Source organism: Amphiura filiformis, chromosome 4 (genome assembly GCF_039555335.1).
Source record: "Amphiura filiformis chromosome 4, Afil_fr2py, whole genome shotgun sequence".
Classification (NCBI taxonomy): Eukaryota; Metazoa; Echinodermata; class Ophiuroidea; order Amphilepidida; family Amphiuridae; genus Amphiura; species Amphiura filiformis.
Genome location: NC_092631.1, coordinates 8,708,516 through 8,724,613, shown reverse-complemented (window position 1 = coordinate 8,724,613; position 16,098 = coordinate 8,708,516). Strand labels below are relative to the sequence as shown.

The window sequence follows — 16,098 nt, the reverse complement described above, 5'->3', positions numbered from 1 at the left end:
TTTTCTGATTATTTGAAGTTGAAGTTTTGGATATGGTTAATACGATTTTGAAATGATGTTTGGAGATATTTTGGTGTGCAATTTTGTTTTCTCGAGACATGAAATTTAGTTGCAAAAATCTTTTCGTTAATTACGAAAATTTATTAGGCCTATATTTTTTTTTTTCTTCATAATTCATTTATATAAAAATTTGGTTGGCCGCAATTTCTGCATGAAAAGTTTTGTGCATCACCTTTAAAAAGGAGTCTTGAACTCCGGGTGATCCCCTTTCAGACTTGTTTTGCACGATAAGCTTGCTTGTAATTCCAAATTTTATTTGTTTTTCTGAATGCATTTTTTGGAAGTTGACGTTTTTACCTTCCCTTTCAGGTAATTGGAACGTCACCGCTTCCTTTTCATAAAACCCATCCCTTGTCGTGCTTTTGTTTAATTACCTTGTCCTTTAAGCCTACACTTGTAGGAAATTGGACTTGGTGATAACTTTCATAATTAATTTAGGCCTTTTATTATTTTGTGTCTCGATAAAAAAAAAAAATGTTCAGTGCATTTATGCTGAATTTATGCGCTGAATGATTTAGTGACACACGCTGAGTTTCGTTCAGTGATGCACACTGAAATTTTCGGTACATGCTGAATAAAAATTCAGTAAAATACGCTGAATGTGTATTTAGCTTTTCAGCTTTTGTTGCTGATTCAGCTTTTGTTTATTTGTTTGCACGCTTAGGTAGATACTGGTGGCTGGGCGCCTATCTGTATAAAAGAGCCCCGCCCGTTTCTTCCGACCATGGATTGTGCCTGCACAAAAATTAGTTCAGTTGCAAATTTGGGGGCTTTGGATTTGTAGATAGAACCCGCCCATTTATTGCTTTATTGTGGTTTTGTGATTGGTTTATTGTGAAATATTAATGTGCAAAGGCCTGTGCTTTATTTAAATTAATTTTGAAGCTTGTAGGTTAGGTTTCCGTCAGTAGATTAAGTTAGTAATTAATTTAGGATTTATTTAGTTAGTTTTGCTTTCTTTGGTCAAGTCGGGTTTCATTTGTATTTTGGCCCATTTCCTTTTTTTTTTTATTTTTGATGCCAACATTATGTCTTTGTTTTCTAAATGTCTAAATGTTAAAAGTTCGCTTATATAAAACATTTGCAAATCAATAAAATAAAAATCATGAAATAAAAATATTAATTATGTGCAATATATGAGAAAAAATGAACTTGATAATTAAATATTTTTGTTTGATATGCTATATTTTATTGTCTTTAATAGAACTTTATTGTGTTTCGCTTTGCTCAATAATATCCAAATTTTCCCGCCACTTCACCTTTTGTTTCTGTTCCTTTAGGCCACGCTACCCACGGCCAGGGAATTGTCCCTCTTCGTCATAAGTCGGACTTTTATTCATTCTCAAAAATCCCTGGTCCGTGACAATATATCACCCTCAAATACAGACATTTTTATGAACCTTTACATTCTAACCTGCGACATTTGTTGGTATCATCCCTGATTCCCTGGTATATGCAATGGGCTACAAATAACCTAAAAATGCATGCCTTTGTAGTTCTAGGGTTAATGATATGCAACTGGGGATAAGTGTGCAGTAAAACACTTAGAAATTGTATACATATAGGGGTACTCTACTATATATGTTGACTTCACAAAATTTTGTCTGTATAAACTGGGGATTTTTTTCACACACATGAGTATGGGTTTGATTAGCAGAGAGTTTGTGTGTGGGTGGGTACTGTTGATGTTATTGTTTTAAGAATAACACAGCTGACATAATGTAGTATTAACATAGTTAGGACACACAGCTTGAGGGAGGCTGAATAGTTATACAGAAATTAATTTGGATAACAATACAGAAATATAAACTGGTGTTACTGCAATTAGATAAAACAAAACTTTCAATTTAGCAAGTAATTTCTGTAAGTTGAAATAATGCTTTTTGGGGAGAAAATTCTGTCATGCCTGTTACGAGTTAGCTAACTACTGAATTAGTAAATGCCACCACCAACCTTTCTGGAGTTCTACCCGTGCGAAAATGTGACTCGCCTTCGCTAGCTGTCCTAGGTCGTAGTTTGCTACCATATTTAAGCAGGCTGCACAAGGAATAACAAAGACAAGATATATAGATACAAAACATGGAGGGGATTGCTGCTTGCAAACAAGTGCTCAGATGGCCGCATAAAATTATATTTTGGTTCTTGTCCCGAGGATTTTCATAAATTGACGCATCCGAGAGTGGGAGGTGTTTTATTTTTCCACAATGCAAAATTGACATTGCAGGCATTCATGGAAAACAATGAGGAATTTTTAATTTGAAAGTTCAAAAAGGTTGAATACTACAAAAACTTCTTTTTAAAGTAATTCTTGTTTCTTAATTAACCTATTTCATTGTCATAATTGCTGGAGCTTTAAAATCAAAAGTTATACTTTTAAAATTGAAAATGAGAACAAAAATAAATGGACAACTCTAGAAAATGATGTGGACAAGGACAAGAACCAAAAAGTTTGATTTATACGGCCTATCAATTACATTTTTTAGTCATTTTAAAAGTGATATGCATTTATACACATGTGGCATGCAGTGCCTGTTATAACTTTTGTTATTGTTGTTTTCACTGCAAATATGCAATTACACATTACAACAAATCATAAACCTCTGATACAGTGAGAAACAGAGTGCTTGCCAACATTTAAAAAAAATATATAAAAAAAAAACATGTGAAATATGAAATGCATTCCCATACATACTAAAATCAATCAAAACAGTGACTTCAACAGTGCTGATTTAAATTGGTTTCCATTTGGGATGCTAGGAACCACAAACTATATAGTACATGACATGAATCCCAAACAGCAGAATTAAAGTGCAAAACAACATCATGTGCTCTTTTAAACTGTAAAAAAATGTAATTATTTAGCATTTCACAGACAATATAACATGTCAAGCAAGCAATTTTTGTGGGCTTTATCAGAATATTTTATACTTTATTCAATACATGATTTGATTGAACCATAAGCAATGATAGAGTGTTAAGCCTGCTTCATACTTTGTATTTGATATTGAATATTAGATGCAACAAGTATTCTTCATTCAATCTGTTTCAGTTCATTTTTATCTTCTACTCTTACAAAAATCCTTGAAGAAAAATCATATTACATTTGACGTCAAATGTCTGTTGCAAATATGTGATCATTTTTAAGTCAAAACACATTCGTTAGAAGATAAACTGTCTGGGAATAGATTGAATAACAAATGCTTGTTGCATTGTATGTCGATGTCTAATAAAAAGTATGAATTGGGCCTATGAATAAATTTGGTATGTTAGGCCAAAAAAAAAAAAAGGTTTGTCTCAAAGCTTGCGCGCGCGTTTGTAAAATTGCACGATTTGACAAAAAAGAAATACAGAATTTTTTTTTTTTTAGTTTTTTCCAGGAAAAAATCGGCAAAAATTAGACTTGTTTCTCAAAAAAAAAAAAAAAAAAATCGCATTTAGCATTTATTTTTAAATTTCTTGTGAGCTTTGAGACCTTTTTTTTTTTTTTTTGGCCTTATAAATAAAGTATAGAAACTGTTTAGAAGTTCCAATTAATTGTATGTCATACTTTGACACAGACCGTAAGTCAATGGGTACAAGAAAGTCAGTTATTACACCTCGTAAATTTTCATGAACTAATCATGCCAATTCACTGGTCAATTACCAACCACAAGATCTATTTCTTTACAACCTCATTCCAAGAGTCACAGTGAGGTGTAATAAAACAAATACTACACAGGGCTGTCAACTTTTTGGAATTGCTTAGCATGAGACAGAGGCGTACCGGGATTTGCCGACTACAATGTTCATTTTTGATCCATGATTATTTGAGCCACGGCCCTCGAGAATCTGAAAAGCGGGGAGGGGGGGGGGGTAGGGACAACAAATTATTTTGACGATGAGATTTTTCTCATTTTCCAACTTTTTGCGTGAGATTTACTACTTAGGCGTGAGATTTACTACTTAGGCGTGAGATTATACTACCTTGGCATGAAAGTGACCCAATGCGTGAGACTCACGGCCAATGCTTGAGAGTTGACAGCCCTGATACTACATGGTTTATATCTAAGAGCAACCAGTGGCGTAGCGTGGGTCATCACATGGGGGTCACTGCGTCTGATGGGGGGGGCACAAGCCGTTTTTCGGCAATTTTCCTGTGGGATTTTTCAAAATTTCAGATCAATTGGGGGGCACATGCACACCATGCCCCTATGATGCTACGCTACTGAGAGCAACTATTTTTTACCTCTGTACTGGCTAAGGGCCTGGCACCCAGAATCCAGAGCCAAGAGGTAAAATAATTTACCCTATTTCCTCTCAAACTATGTAGTATTTTGTACACTTGCTTTGTAGTAGACTACAGAAGGTGAGATATAATAATCTACATAGAATTCATTCTATAAGATGGTCACTGCTGGCCTTATTGGCCTTTCAACCATCTCCTCCATGGTTGTCCTTGTATTAGTTTATGTGTTGATTATGGAAATAAAAGATTTAGTTCAGTCACTAGTATGACAAGTTAATAACAGATCAAAATTGGAGCCTCGGTTTGATAATATCTCTATGCCAGATTATTATGTAAATGTCATGTATATTAAAGATACCTGTTAAGAAAGAACACTGTGTTTATTAAAATAAGAGCCACACATTAGTTAGACTTAGATGGAAGGAGTAAGAAAAAGTAAAAAATAAGAGAAAGGAGGAGAGAAGATGTTGTAACCTCTTCTTGACACCGAGTGTGAAGTTGTTTGGGTCAGCCTCCAGTTAACTGGTTGTAAGAACATTATCATTGGAGCCTTCTACCAAACACCTGATGAGCGAGATCCAAACTACTTAGAACAATTGAGATTATCTCTTAGCCGCATGAAAGTTGACCAGGGTACAGTCATCTGCCTAGCTGGCGATTTTAATTGCCCGGATATTTGCTGGGAAACGCTCACCGTTAAGCCGAATGGTAAAAATCCTAGAGTTTGCCACAAATTGCTGGAAATAGTCAAAGAATTTTCCCTGGAACAATTAGTCAGAGAACCAACCAGACACAAGAACATTCTAGACTTGTTTTTAACAAGTAACCCCTCGCTGGTTGAAAACTGCATGCTGATCCCTGGAATAAGCGATCACGACGGGATTCCGGTGATCGACATGACTACAAAACCCAAACTCAACAAACCCAAACCACGGAAGATTTACCAATTCAACAAGGCTAACAATGATAACGTCAAGAGAGACCTGAAGTGCTTAAGTGACACCATGGTCAACAGAGACAACACACCTCTCTCAGTCGATGACCTCTGGCAAGAGTTTAAGGGTGGAGTTACAAAAGTAATGGATGACCATATACCAGCGCGCGTCATTTCCAAGAGACAACAAACTCCATGGATATCTGGTAAAGTTCGCAGTGGACTACGTAGGAAACAGCGTGCTTACAACCATGCTAGGAAGACTCAGAAGGATTCCGACTGGGAGAAGTTCAGGGAAATAAGGAAGGAAGTACAGAAAGAAACAAAGAAGTCCTACTGGAGTTATGTCCGCAACACATGCATTGAGTCCCCGAAACAGTTTTGGGGCTTCGTTAAGCGACTCAAGCAGGATACAACAGGTATTCAAAGCCTCAAGGATTCAGGACAGCTTTACTCCGAGAGTACAAGGAAGGCAGAGATTTTAAACAAACAGTTTGAGTCAGTTTTTACGGAAGAGGAGCCTATGTCAGATCTTCGTGACCCGAACAAGTTCAGCTACCCATCATGTCCTGAGATCAATGTGACGACTGAAGGAGTAGCCAAGCTTCTAAGGGGCTTAAAGGAGAACAAGGCTTCAGGTCCGGACAATCTTCCAGGAAAAATCCTGAAATTGGCTGCAAGTGAACTTGCCCCTGCGCTGACTCTTATTTTTAACCAATCCATTATCACCGGATGCTTACCTGACGACTGGCTGACTGCGAACATTACTCCCATTTATAAAAAAGGCGACAGGACCACCCCCTCCAACTACAGACCCGTTTCATTGACCTCCATCTGCTCTAAAGTACTCGAACATATCTTACATAGTCACATCATGAAGCACCTTGACAAACACAACATTTTGACAGACAAACAACATGGTTTTCGTGCTAAACACTCTTGCGAGACACAACTTTTACAGACAGTTCATGACTTAGTTTACACACTCGACAACAACACACAGACAGACATCATTATAATGGACTTTTCTAAAGCGTTTGACACAGTACCTCACGACAGACTCCTTTACAAACTAGACAAATACGGTATCACAGGCAACATACATTCATGGCTCACCAACTTTTTAACAACACGCAAGCAGAGGGTGGTCATTGATGGAGAGCACTCAGACTGGGTCCATGTGCGCTCCGGAGTGCCCCAGGGCACGGTTTTGGGACCCTTCTGTTTTTGCTCTACATCAATGACCTTCCTCTCAACATTACATCATCAGTTAGGTTATTTGCAGACGACTGCGTACTATATAGACCCATCAAAAATGACACAGACGCTAGACAACTTCAAAAAGACCTCGACACTTTAACCACATGGCAAAATAACTGGCAAATGACATTCAATACAGACAAATGCTACACCTTGAAAATATCCGTGCAAGACAACGTAAACAACATAAATACACACTGGGCAATGCAACATTACAAGAAACATCCTCACATAATTACTTGGGTATTGAGATCTCTAGTGACCTCAGATGGTCGAATCACATCAACAAAATCACTGCTAGAGCCAGTAGGGTCCTTGGATTTGTGAGGAGAAATCTCCATTCTTGCCCACGTGACCTTAGAGCCACAGCTTTCAAGACCTTGGTACGCCCACACGTGGAGTATTGCTCCACGGTGTGGGATCCCTACACTAAGGATCTGGTAGACCAAATAGAATCCATCCAACGAAGAGGGGCACGCTTTGTTTTCAAAGATTACAGGTGGGCAAGCAGTGTGACAGACATGCTGACCAAACTGGAATGGGTACCACTCAAGGAGAGACGTGAAACATCTAGACTCACCATGCTACATAAAATCAACAGCAGTCAGGTGGCCATTCCAGCGCGAACATTCTTGCAGCCGGTCCAGACGCGCAGCTCATCCCGGCTCAACCATAATAAATCTTTCAAGAAACTAAGTGGCAGAACCAACTACTATAACTTTTCATACTTTCCAAACACCATAAACAATTGGAACAGTCTACCCGAACACATAGTAAACATAGAGGACACAAATATATTCAAGGAAACCCTGGCTAGCTACATCAGCCAGCGAAAAGACGTGGCCTAATTATATTCTTGCGCACACCATATCTTCTCGGTTGGCTTCGAATGAGAAGCGTTGAGAATATTCTTCAGATTCAGATAATGATGATTGATTCAGGCTTTGTCACATTAATTCTATTTATGCTACATACTATGCTGCAGAACTTCACCTAACGGAGTATGCATCATTCATACCTGAAACTGACCTTGAGTGATAAAGGCTCAAAAATGGAAAATGCTCAAAACAAAAATGCCGAAACAGTATGAAATTGGGGTAAAATAGCCCAAACTGGGCTGAAAATAAAAGAAAACACATAAATTTGAGCAACAAAAAAGCTGAAATCCGCTAAAAAGCTGAAAAGTTTCCGGCCTGATCATTAGGCGAATCATCAGGACAAAAAGAGGGAATTGCATTGCGGAGCACCCTTTCCAACAACATCCAAAGTTCTTAAGGAAATCTTGAACCAGTATTAAAGCTGTTGATGCATGCTACACAAATGAACATTCATGGTCAGACAAGTAGTAGGGAAAGCAGCCGACTCAAAGACTAAAGATAGCTCGTTCGGATCTCATTTGACGGTTGTTTTTTCTCATTCCCTTTGCAAGAAAACTGCAATCTGGTGTGCTTTTCTGGTAGGGGGTACTCCCAAAAGTACACAAGATATGCTGCTCAAATATGTCTGCTTTTCACAACATATCCTAGATATTGTACATGTTTTTACAGAAAATCCTTAAGAAAAAAATTTCTTTAAAAATTGAAATAAGTACCCTCTGCCCATTTTTCATGACAATTTGCTCGAAAGATGCACTTCTTGCACTTTTCTTCAAACAAAGAACAGTCTTCTTGTACTTATACTAGCAAAGATAATCACACCACAAAATACTGGCTTAAGGTGGCTGTGTACTCTCAGACATGCATGTAAAAGTGCAATAACTTTGTAATTATTCGCATAAAACATATAAAAGTATACATTTTTATGAAGGCAAGACATCAATAAATCTTAATATAAATACAGATTTGGGGTAAAAACAACAATTTTGAAGAAAATCACAAAAAAGTGAGTTTTTGGCAATATTTGTTAGGTACATCATAACAAACAAACACTCTTTCCAAAATATTTTATTTTGTTTTTAGCTCAATCTTGAGGCTCCATTCCAAAAACGGTTTTTTTTTTTTTGATATTGGCCTTATTTTTTGAGATATTGTCCATATAAGGCATCAAAATGAACTTTTTATAATTCAAAAAACGCCTATTTGCACAAAATGATGCCCAAAATCGGAAATAGACCAAAATATAAAAAATGAGAAAACCGTTTCTTGAGTCGATCATGCTTTTTTTACGATGATCATATTTGCTTACCTATAGATGCTGTATTTATTGAGTTATCGTGTACCTAAATCGTCATTTTATCGAGAAAATGAACATTGAAATAATGGCCGTTGAAGTTTAAAGTGGTCACATTTGCACTTTCATCGAATCTCACAGGAGAATCGACAGTTTTCGTTTTGTAACTTATATTACGTGAACATCGGGTAAATCCACAGCCCCTTGAGAAGTTTGAGCGAAATCCATTCATAACTTGATATTTAAATCGGGGAAATAACTTGAAAAAACCCACATTTTATCAGCTAAAACGGAGCCATTTGACCACTAGGTTTTTGTGAACTCAGTGCTTCCGTGGTGTTTCCATAAGATGCGCCGCGCATGCAGATAAGCGTCGCGTATGCGTAGCGTATTTGTGCGTTAACAAATTGCGCGATACGCAACGCGATGAGTTGTTGNGCGCGTGTACCCTTGCTGGTACAACAAAGATTTTCTTTCCTTTTCAATTTCAAACACGAGTGGAATAGTGAAATAAAATCCTTAAAATATTGCAGTTGGAGTTTACAAATCTGGATTTTCATTCCTTGTATTTATAAAAAACATAACAAGGTACAAACATATCATAAAAACTCAATTTTGAGAAAGAAACAATGGCTAGAGTACACAGCCGCGTTAATTGGTGAAAAGAAAATCAGAAATGACAAAAAGCAAATTGACGGCATGGAATATGCTCCATTAATTGAATAGCAATCATTTATGATAAAGCAATTTGCAGGTTGTGATCATCTCAAGTTTAATGGCTATTCCAACTGAAATCCACACTACCCCTGTGGGAGATTTAGCTAAAGTCTTCCACAGAGGGAGTATGAGTTTGAATAGAATAGACAAGTTGGATAACTTCCATTTGAAATACTCATCACTCCAGCTGTGGAAGATATAGGTAGTCATAATACAGGGGGAGGGAGTATGGGTTTCAAAATGATAAACCCTGACCATTACATTTGAAAAACATACTCCCTGTGGAAGATTATTTCCAAAATCTTCCACAGTGGTGGTGTGTATTTTAACTGAAAAAGCCCAATGTATACCGTAGAAAGTGAAAAGTGACTTTAAGAGCAGAAAAAATCAGGACTCGGCAAGATTTGAACCCTAGACCTCAGGAAAAATAACATGTTAAAAATATCAAGTGTCAAAGATATTCATTATATAAAAGCAGTCACTCCAAACAAATCAAATCAGCCTTAAATAGTTTAAAAGAAAGCCTATTCCTAAATTCAATCTCAAATGCATACAAAAGTATGGTTCATCTATAAGTCACCTCCATAAGTGCAGTCAAAGAAAACAGTGAACTATACAGCGTATTCTGTTTATGATTTTAAACAAACAAGAAAATTGATTCGCTACAAGCAGTTTGTTGAATAAATAAATAAAAGCAAACCGTTCAGTACTTTGCTGTAATTGTATCCAGTCTTCAATCTGACTTATGATTGGATCAAAATCCTTGCTGGATTTCATCTTTCAAATCTTTTGTAACACACAACATTTGAAGACGAATGATTTTTTTTAAATTGTCACAACACGAGGTGATCGACCAAGAGATACTGTTTGATATCACAACAATCATATCAAATTATTCGCAATATATCAACAACACACATAAATCTAATCCAGATGTTTTTGAAACAATATCATGTATCTCAGGTGGTGTGTGTGCACACAATTGCACCTCATTTTGCCTTTAACATGTAAAACAGGTAGATGATATATCAGATACGAATGTGTGATGTGGGCTTCTGAAATAACACATACACTGAATAATTAAGTTCTACATATGACAACACAACAATATCTCAAGAATATGTTATAAAAGTTATAATATGTTTTAAGAGTGCTCTAAGCAGTGTGAAATGGAAACACATCATTGACATTCAAAATATGATGAACTATATTGTGGGAAAATGAACTAAACATGGATCCATGTTTAGAAGCAGACAAAAAGCCATGCAAAACATAAGCATTAGAATGACGTTCTAAACTACGCACACTGACAGTTAAGTCACAACATATAGTTTACATTCTAATTCTAGGTGAAAATAATACACCTCACAAATGTGTTTATTTCGTCAACTCAATCTCCGATAAGCAATGCTCCATCTGATAGCTGTTACTGCAGCGGTTCTCAATTATACCGTAGAATTCTACCTGCAAGCATTATTCTCTAAATGCAGGCTTTTTTTGTTTCTTTTCTTTTCTTTCTTTTTTTTGACGAAAGGCAGACACCTTCCACAAAAACATTATTTGGAGTTTGAGTAACTATATTAGTGATACAGGCAGCAGTACAAACAAGTATTATTAAAGAACAATATATTGTACATTATTGTGGGGGATGTCTGTCAAAAACATTATTTGGAGTTTGAGTAACTATATTAGTGATACAGGCAGCAGTACAAACAAGTATTATTAAAGAACAATATATTGTACATTGTTGTGGGGGATGTCTGTCTTTCGTCTCTTTAATAATAAAACAAAACTCATTTACAGGCATTTGTGCTTGTAGATGGAATTCTACATTATTTGCTCACAGGCCACAGAGGACCAGAGATCTGTGTTTGAGGGCCAAAAACATGTTTTGCTATGTTTAATTACTTTTAAGTTCAGAGCTGTTCAATGATCAACCACAATTGATTCGCAGGCCGGATCTAGCCTGTGTGCCACCTATTAAGAACTCCTGTGTTACTGTAATGTAATGTAAACGATGGTAAATAAAAACACTTAAATGACCAAATTGTACTTTTGGAGATATGAATTCTAAAATGGATTGGTGTTAATAGCCACCTGTGATTTTGGATGGGCACTTTGCACATGGGACTGTCAAAATTAATGCTGTGACATATGCTAAATTCTAAAAATCAATGCTTGAATAAGTTCTGTGAACTCAAAACAAGACCAGACTAATAAATCAAGGCTCTAGATAAACAAAATAGCTGTATGTATTTGAACTGAGCCTCCGGAAAGTGCAGAGGTCTGGTTAATGTTTCAGGATCAAATTTTTGACGGGTAGTTTTGGTGAAAATGATGGGCATTTGTCAAATCCTAGCTAAGACCCTGGCTGTGACATAGACTAGATAATAAGTACATCTAGCATAGGTGGTGCATGCATGCAGCACATGCTTTGAGTCTTTGTGATTACATAAGCAACAAATTTGTTTCAATCTTTAAGAAATTGACATTCTGTTGGGTCTACTTTTATTGGGACAGCTTGTAGTGCAGCATTATGCGAGATGATAATTATCAGATATGTGTTGAGAGAAAAGAAAAATTCAACAGTTTTTATACAAGGAAAGATGCAGAGAACATATTTGTGACATGATCAAGGGAAATGAGTCGGATGTCGCTAATATTGATTTTGAGATATTGGCAAAGAAAGTGTTAAACTTCTTTTGTTTTACATTGTTTTTAGCAATGGATAACTTGATGTAACTTTGCAAAGAAGGTCATATCAACATGGGGTTTTCAGTTTCAGAGAGCTCTAAAAGTCTTCTTTAAAAACCTATGTAAAACTCATTTTTGACCAGGGTCGACATGTGACTCATTCCCCTTGATCATGTCACATTTGGTGCAGTACATGTGTGGTCAGGGACCAATTTCACTAACATTTCTTCACCCATTGTATCTTCAATAACTCATCAAAAAATTACAAGCACTCTTTGCATATCATAACTTTGATAGGTTCCTGTTATTTTCAATCCCTATTATTTACAATGCGTACAAATCCAAAAACAAGAATAACACAGATGTTTGCATATTTGCTAAAAATTAAAACAATAAGAATCAACATTGCTCGGTGCCAGCTATTAATGCCAAGTTTATAGGCAAAAAGGAAATATTATTTTAAGTTGCGATAAACAGTTTTTGACCATTGAAATCCATTCATATTTTGGGGACACAATATACCTGTTATATACATGCATTGAGAGTGCATTTATAAAGAGCTACAAAGTAGGCAGGCCTACGAAATCACCGGTATCGTGGTACCGGCGTTCCCAGAAAAAAATTCAGAGTCGCAGAAAAAAATCAAGACGGGAAAAATATTTTAAAACATCCTAAATCTTTAATACCATTTTCCTGCAGCTCTGAAAATATTCTGTAAACACTATCACTCGTAAAATATTTGTCTGCGAACTTTGACGATTCAGAAAAAAAAATGATGTAACATTCGACCCTGCATGTGATAGCAGACTTTAAAAACCCGGGTAAACAAGGGAGGTAACCAGGTTAATATGAATATCATATTTGTAGTGACTTCTATTATATTTCTCATAACATACACGTTTGGAGTTTAAAATACAGAAATTAAATATACCTGCAATCGGCATGCTCGGAGTTAAAATCGATGGCCCGTAGGGGGGGGGGCACTCAACTTGGAGGTGACGGTATCATGTGCCTGTCAATAGGCCTCTTTTGAAGTCGATGACTCCCTTTTTTTAAAAGTCATACCCGATGACCCCCCCTTACTTTTAATTGCTGCTACCCAATGACCCCTTTTTTTAGGTTTTTGCTTCCCAATCACCTTCTTTTTTTTTTTTTTCTAGAATAGCATTATAATAATGCCGAAACTTTCAAACTCTCTTATTTCAACAAATTTGTATTAGAAATTTGGAAAATTTGGAACAAGAAAATAGAATTTTGCTCCATTTTTTCAACAGTTTCTACCCGATGACCCCTTTTTGAAATCTTATACCCAATGACCCCCTATTTTCAAAATATTATACCCAATGACCCCCTTTTTCATATTGTTTGTACCCAATGACCGCCCCTTTTAAACTAACCTTTTGTACCAGATAGGCCCCTACTTCGCGACGCTGGTAGGCACATACCCGTCACTTCTAAAGTTGAATGCCCCCGGGGGCCAGGGACGGAGATTCTTTCATAATATTTCTCAGGGCAAGCAGAGATAGTAACTATTTTATCAGATTTTTACCTCGGACCTTTAGAGGAGATTTGGGGAGATGATAGTGAAATGGAGATTTGGAGAGATATTCATACTCGCGCTCCAGGATCCGGCTCCACTCTCGCAGAAAATATTCCAAACAGCAGTTCACGTTCCCAGAAAGGAAATTATTTTTAGCTGCCCTGAAAGTAGGATGCAAAGCAGTAAACGACCAAGGACACCCAGCAACCAAGGAGCGTGGTTATAGTGGCTGCATTTGGAAAGATTATACGGCAATATGCATTGTTTTCGCAGTACTTATATGCTAAATAACAGATAATCTGGCTCACTATAAACACGGTCAATGATGTCCATTCCCTACCTGCATATTACAAACAACGTAAAAATGCATGAAGACCAAGTCTTGTTTGCCGGAGTAAAGTCAGGTCGTGGATGGGTAGTAAAAAGTCAATGGTCCACAGTTTGGAGCTTAGCTTCTGGTGTGCAAGGTCCTCGGTTAGGATAGGAAAAAATGTAGGTCCTCATTTGTATGTCTTTACAAGAAAGTGTTTGTGCGTGTACTCTATACTGTATTATTTGTTGCTCAAAGATTATGCATGTGTTCCTAAGAACAAACAATTCAAATGCAGAAGTAAATAATTCAAGAGCAAGTTTGTTTGAATTCAAGTTAGTTTTCCTACAGCTAACGATAATTTCACATATTCTATCGCAAAACAAGGTACTAGATAAAATCGTATTTAACAAACCAACAACTTCAACTCCAATATCTTACAAAATATCTGCAATCCCGCACATCCCTTGAGAGTCAGCGAGAGAATCTACTATTTCATCTAAAGCTAGTCTGTTACCTAAATTGGTGAGTTCACCGTCATGTTTTTCGAAATGTAACCTATAAAATGTGAAAGTGCATTCCAACAGATTCTATATTCAAGAACAAAATAGTACTTGAGACATGTTGTCTGAATATCCATCTTATTGATAGGACATAAACCATGCTGAAAACCAACCACATGCACCATTAACTCCTATTCCAAACTAAAAACAATTTTTCTAAAGCACACACAATTTTGTAAATAATACCTCTGAATAGAACATGTTTTATTTAGACTTAACTGCAAATAGCCCGGGCAAAAAAAATAGAGTCGGGATGCATGGTAACATATGCCTCATATTACGTAGATTTATTTGTCAAATCAGTGCAGAATATAGGTTAGATGTGAAAATTGAGAGTTTTAGGAAAAATAATAGATTGATTTTTATAGGATAGTGATTTCATATTGTTTGTAAACAATATGTAAGAGAAAAAAAATCTTTACAAAAATTTACTATAATATTTTGCTTCAAAGTGTCTTTTTTCTAGATTTCTCAAATAAAATTGTAAAAAATTGCTTACAAAAATGAAATGCCTGTGGAATATAGGAAACAAACAAACTTGTTTTTCTTTCTGCCTTACAAAAGGTCTCCCATGACCTAAAAGTCAATAAACTCAGCAGGAAATTATAGTTTTCATACGACTGTATAATAGAGCCATTTTGTTTTCCGTTTCCATTGATTACTTTCCCTCGTATCATCATCTCGATCAAGACCTCATCTCATCAACCCATTATAGATTTATGGATCATGTATTATACAATGGCTGTTCCACTTGAATTCCATACACCCCATATGGAAGACATGACCTTAATCTCTCACACAGGGATGGGATTTTAAATGGAGCTACCTGAATGGGTGACTCCATTTTGAAGTCTACACCCCCTGTGTGAGAGCGATAAAGGTTGTGCCTTCCATAGGGGGTGTATGGATTTCAACAGTAATAGCCCACTCACTACCCTGGGATGCTTGTCAGCCTGCCTACATGTAGCTAGATAGATTGCATCCGACTGATAATATCGCTACTTCCTATTCCTAAATAAATCCGCACTAAATTTATGAAATGAAAGTAGTGATGTATACAAACAGAAATTTAATTGAATAGTTCTACCTATCAGGTCATGCGAGAGAGAATTATAAGGTATCATTTTTGTAAGAAATGATGAAATTAAAATATTAAAAATTTATCAACTTCCCACTTTTTCATGTTTTTGATATGCACAATTTACAACATGTTGCATTGCTCCACTCCTACAGTCCGTCACAAGTACTACACTAAAATCCTTTGTAATTCTCTGATAATCTTACGTTCTTACTACATCTAATGCTGATATTCCACAAATGACCTTGTAAATTTGGGTAAATAATGCTGACCATTTCCACCAAGTTGAGTGAAAAAGTTAGTTATCTATTTCATACTAAATCGACCTGACCAATAATTATGACAATTCATGACAATTAATTGATTTCAGACGACCCCTGATGACCTTGAAATGACCTTCAAATATTGTTGACACATATAGTGGCAAAATCATGCCAAGTTTGCTGCTTGGACACATTTGCCTCGTGCGAGAAAATAAAAGAAATTCTATGGACCTATGAGTAGCACAAGAATTGTATGGTCTCTGCACACACTTCATGAAAATCATG

The 16,098-nt window shown here is 36.4% G+C and overlaps 1 protein-coding gene across 1 annotated transcript in view; it reads right to left on the bottom strand.

Annotated features, from left to right (window-relative positions):
* LOC140149668 (insulin receptor substrate 1-B-like) overlaps window positions 1–16,098 on the bottom strand; it is a 138,377-nt gene that overhangs the window by 71,507 nt on the left and 50,772 nt on the right. The window contains exon 7 of the mRNA XM_072171747.1: window positions 2,014–2,097. Within this exon, the coding sequence (XP_072027848.1) occupies window positions 2,014–2,097 (84 nt within the window). The remainder of the gene's footprint in view (window positions 1–2,013; window positions 2,098–16,098) is intronic.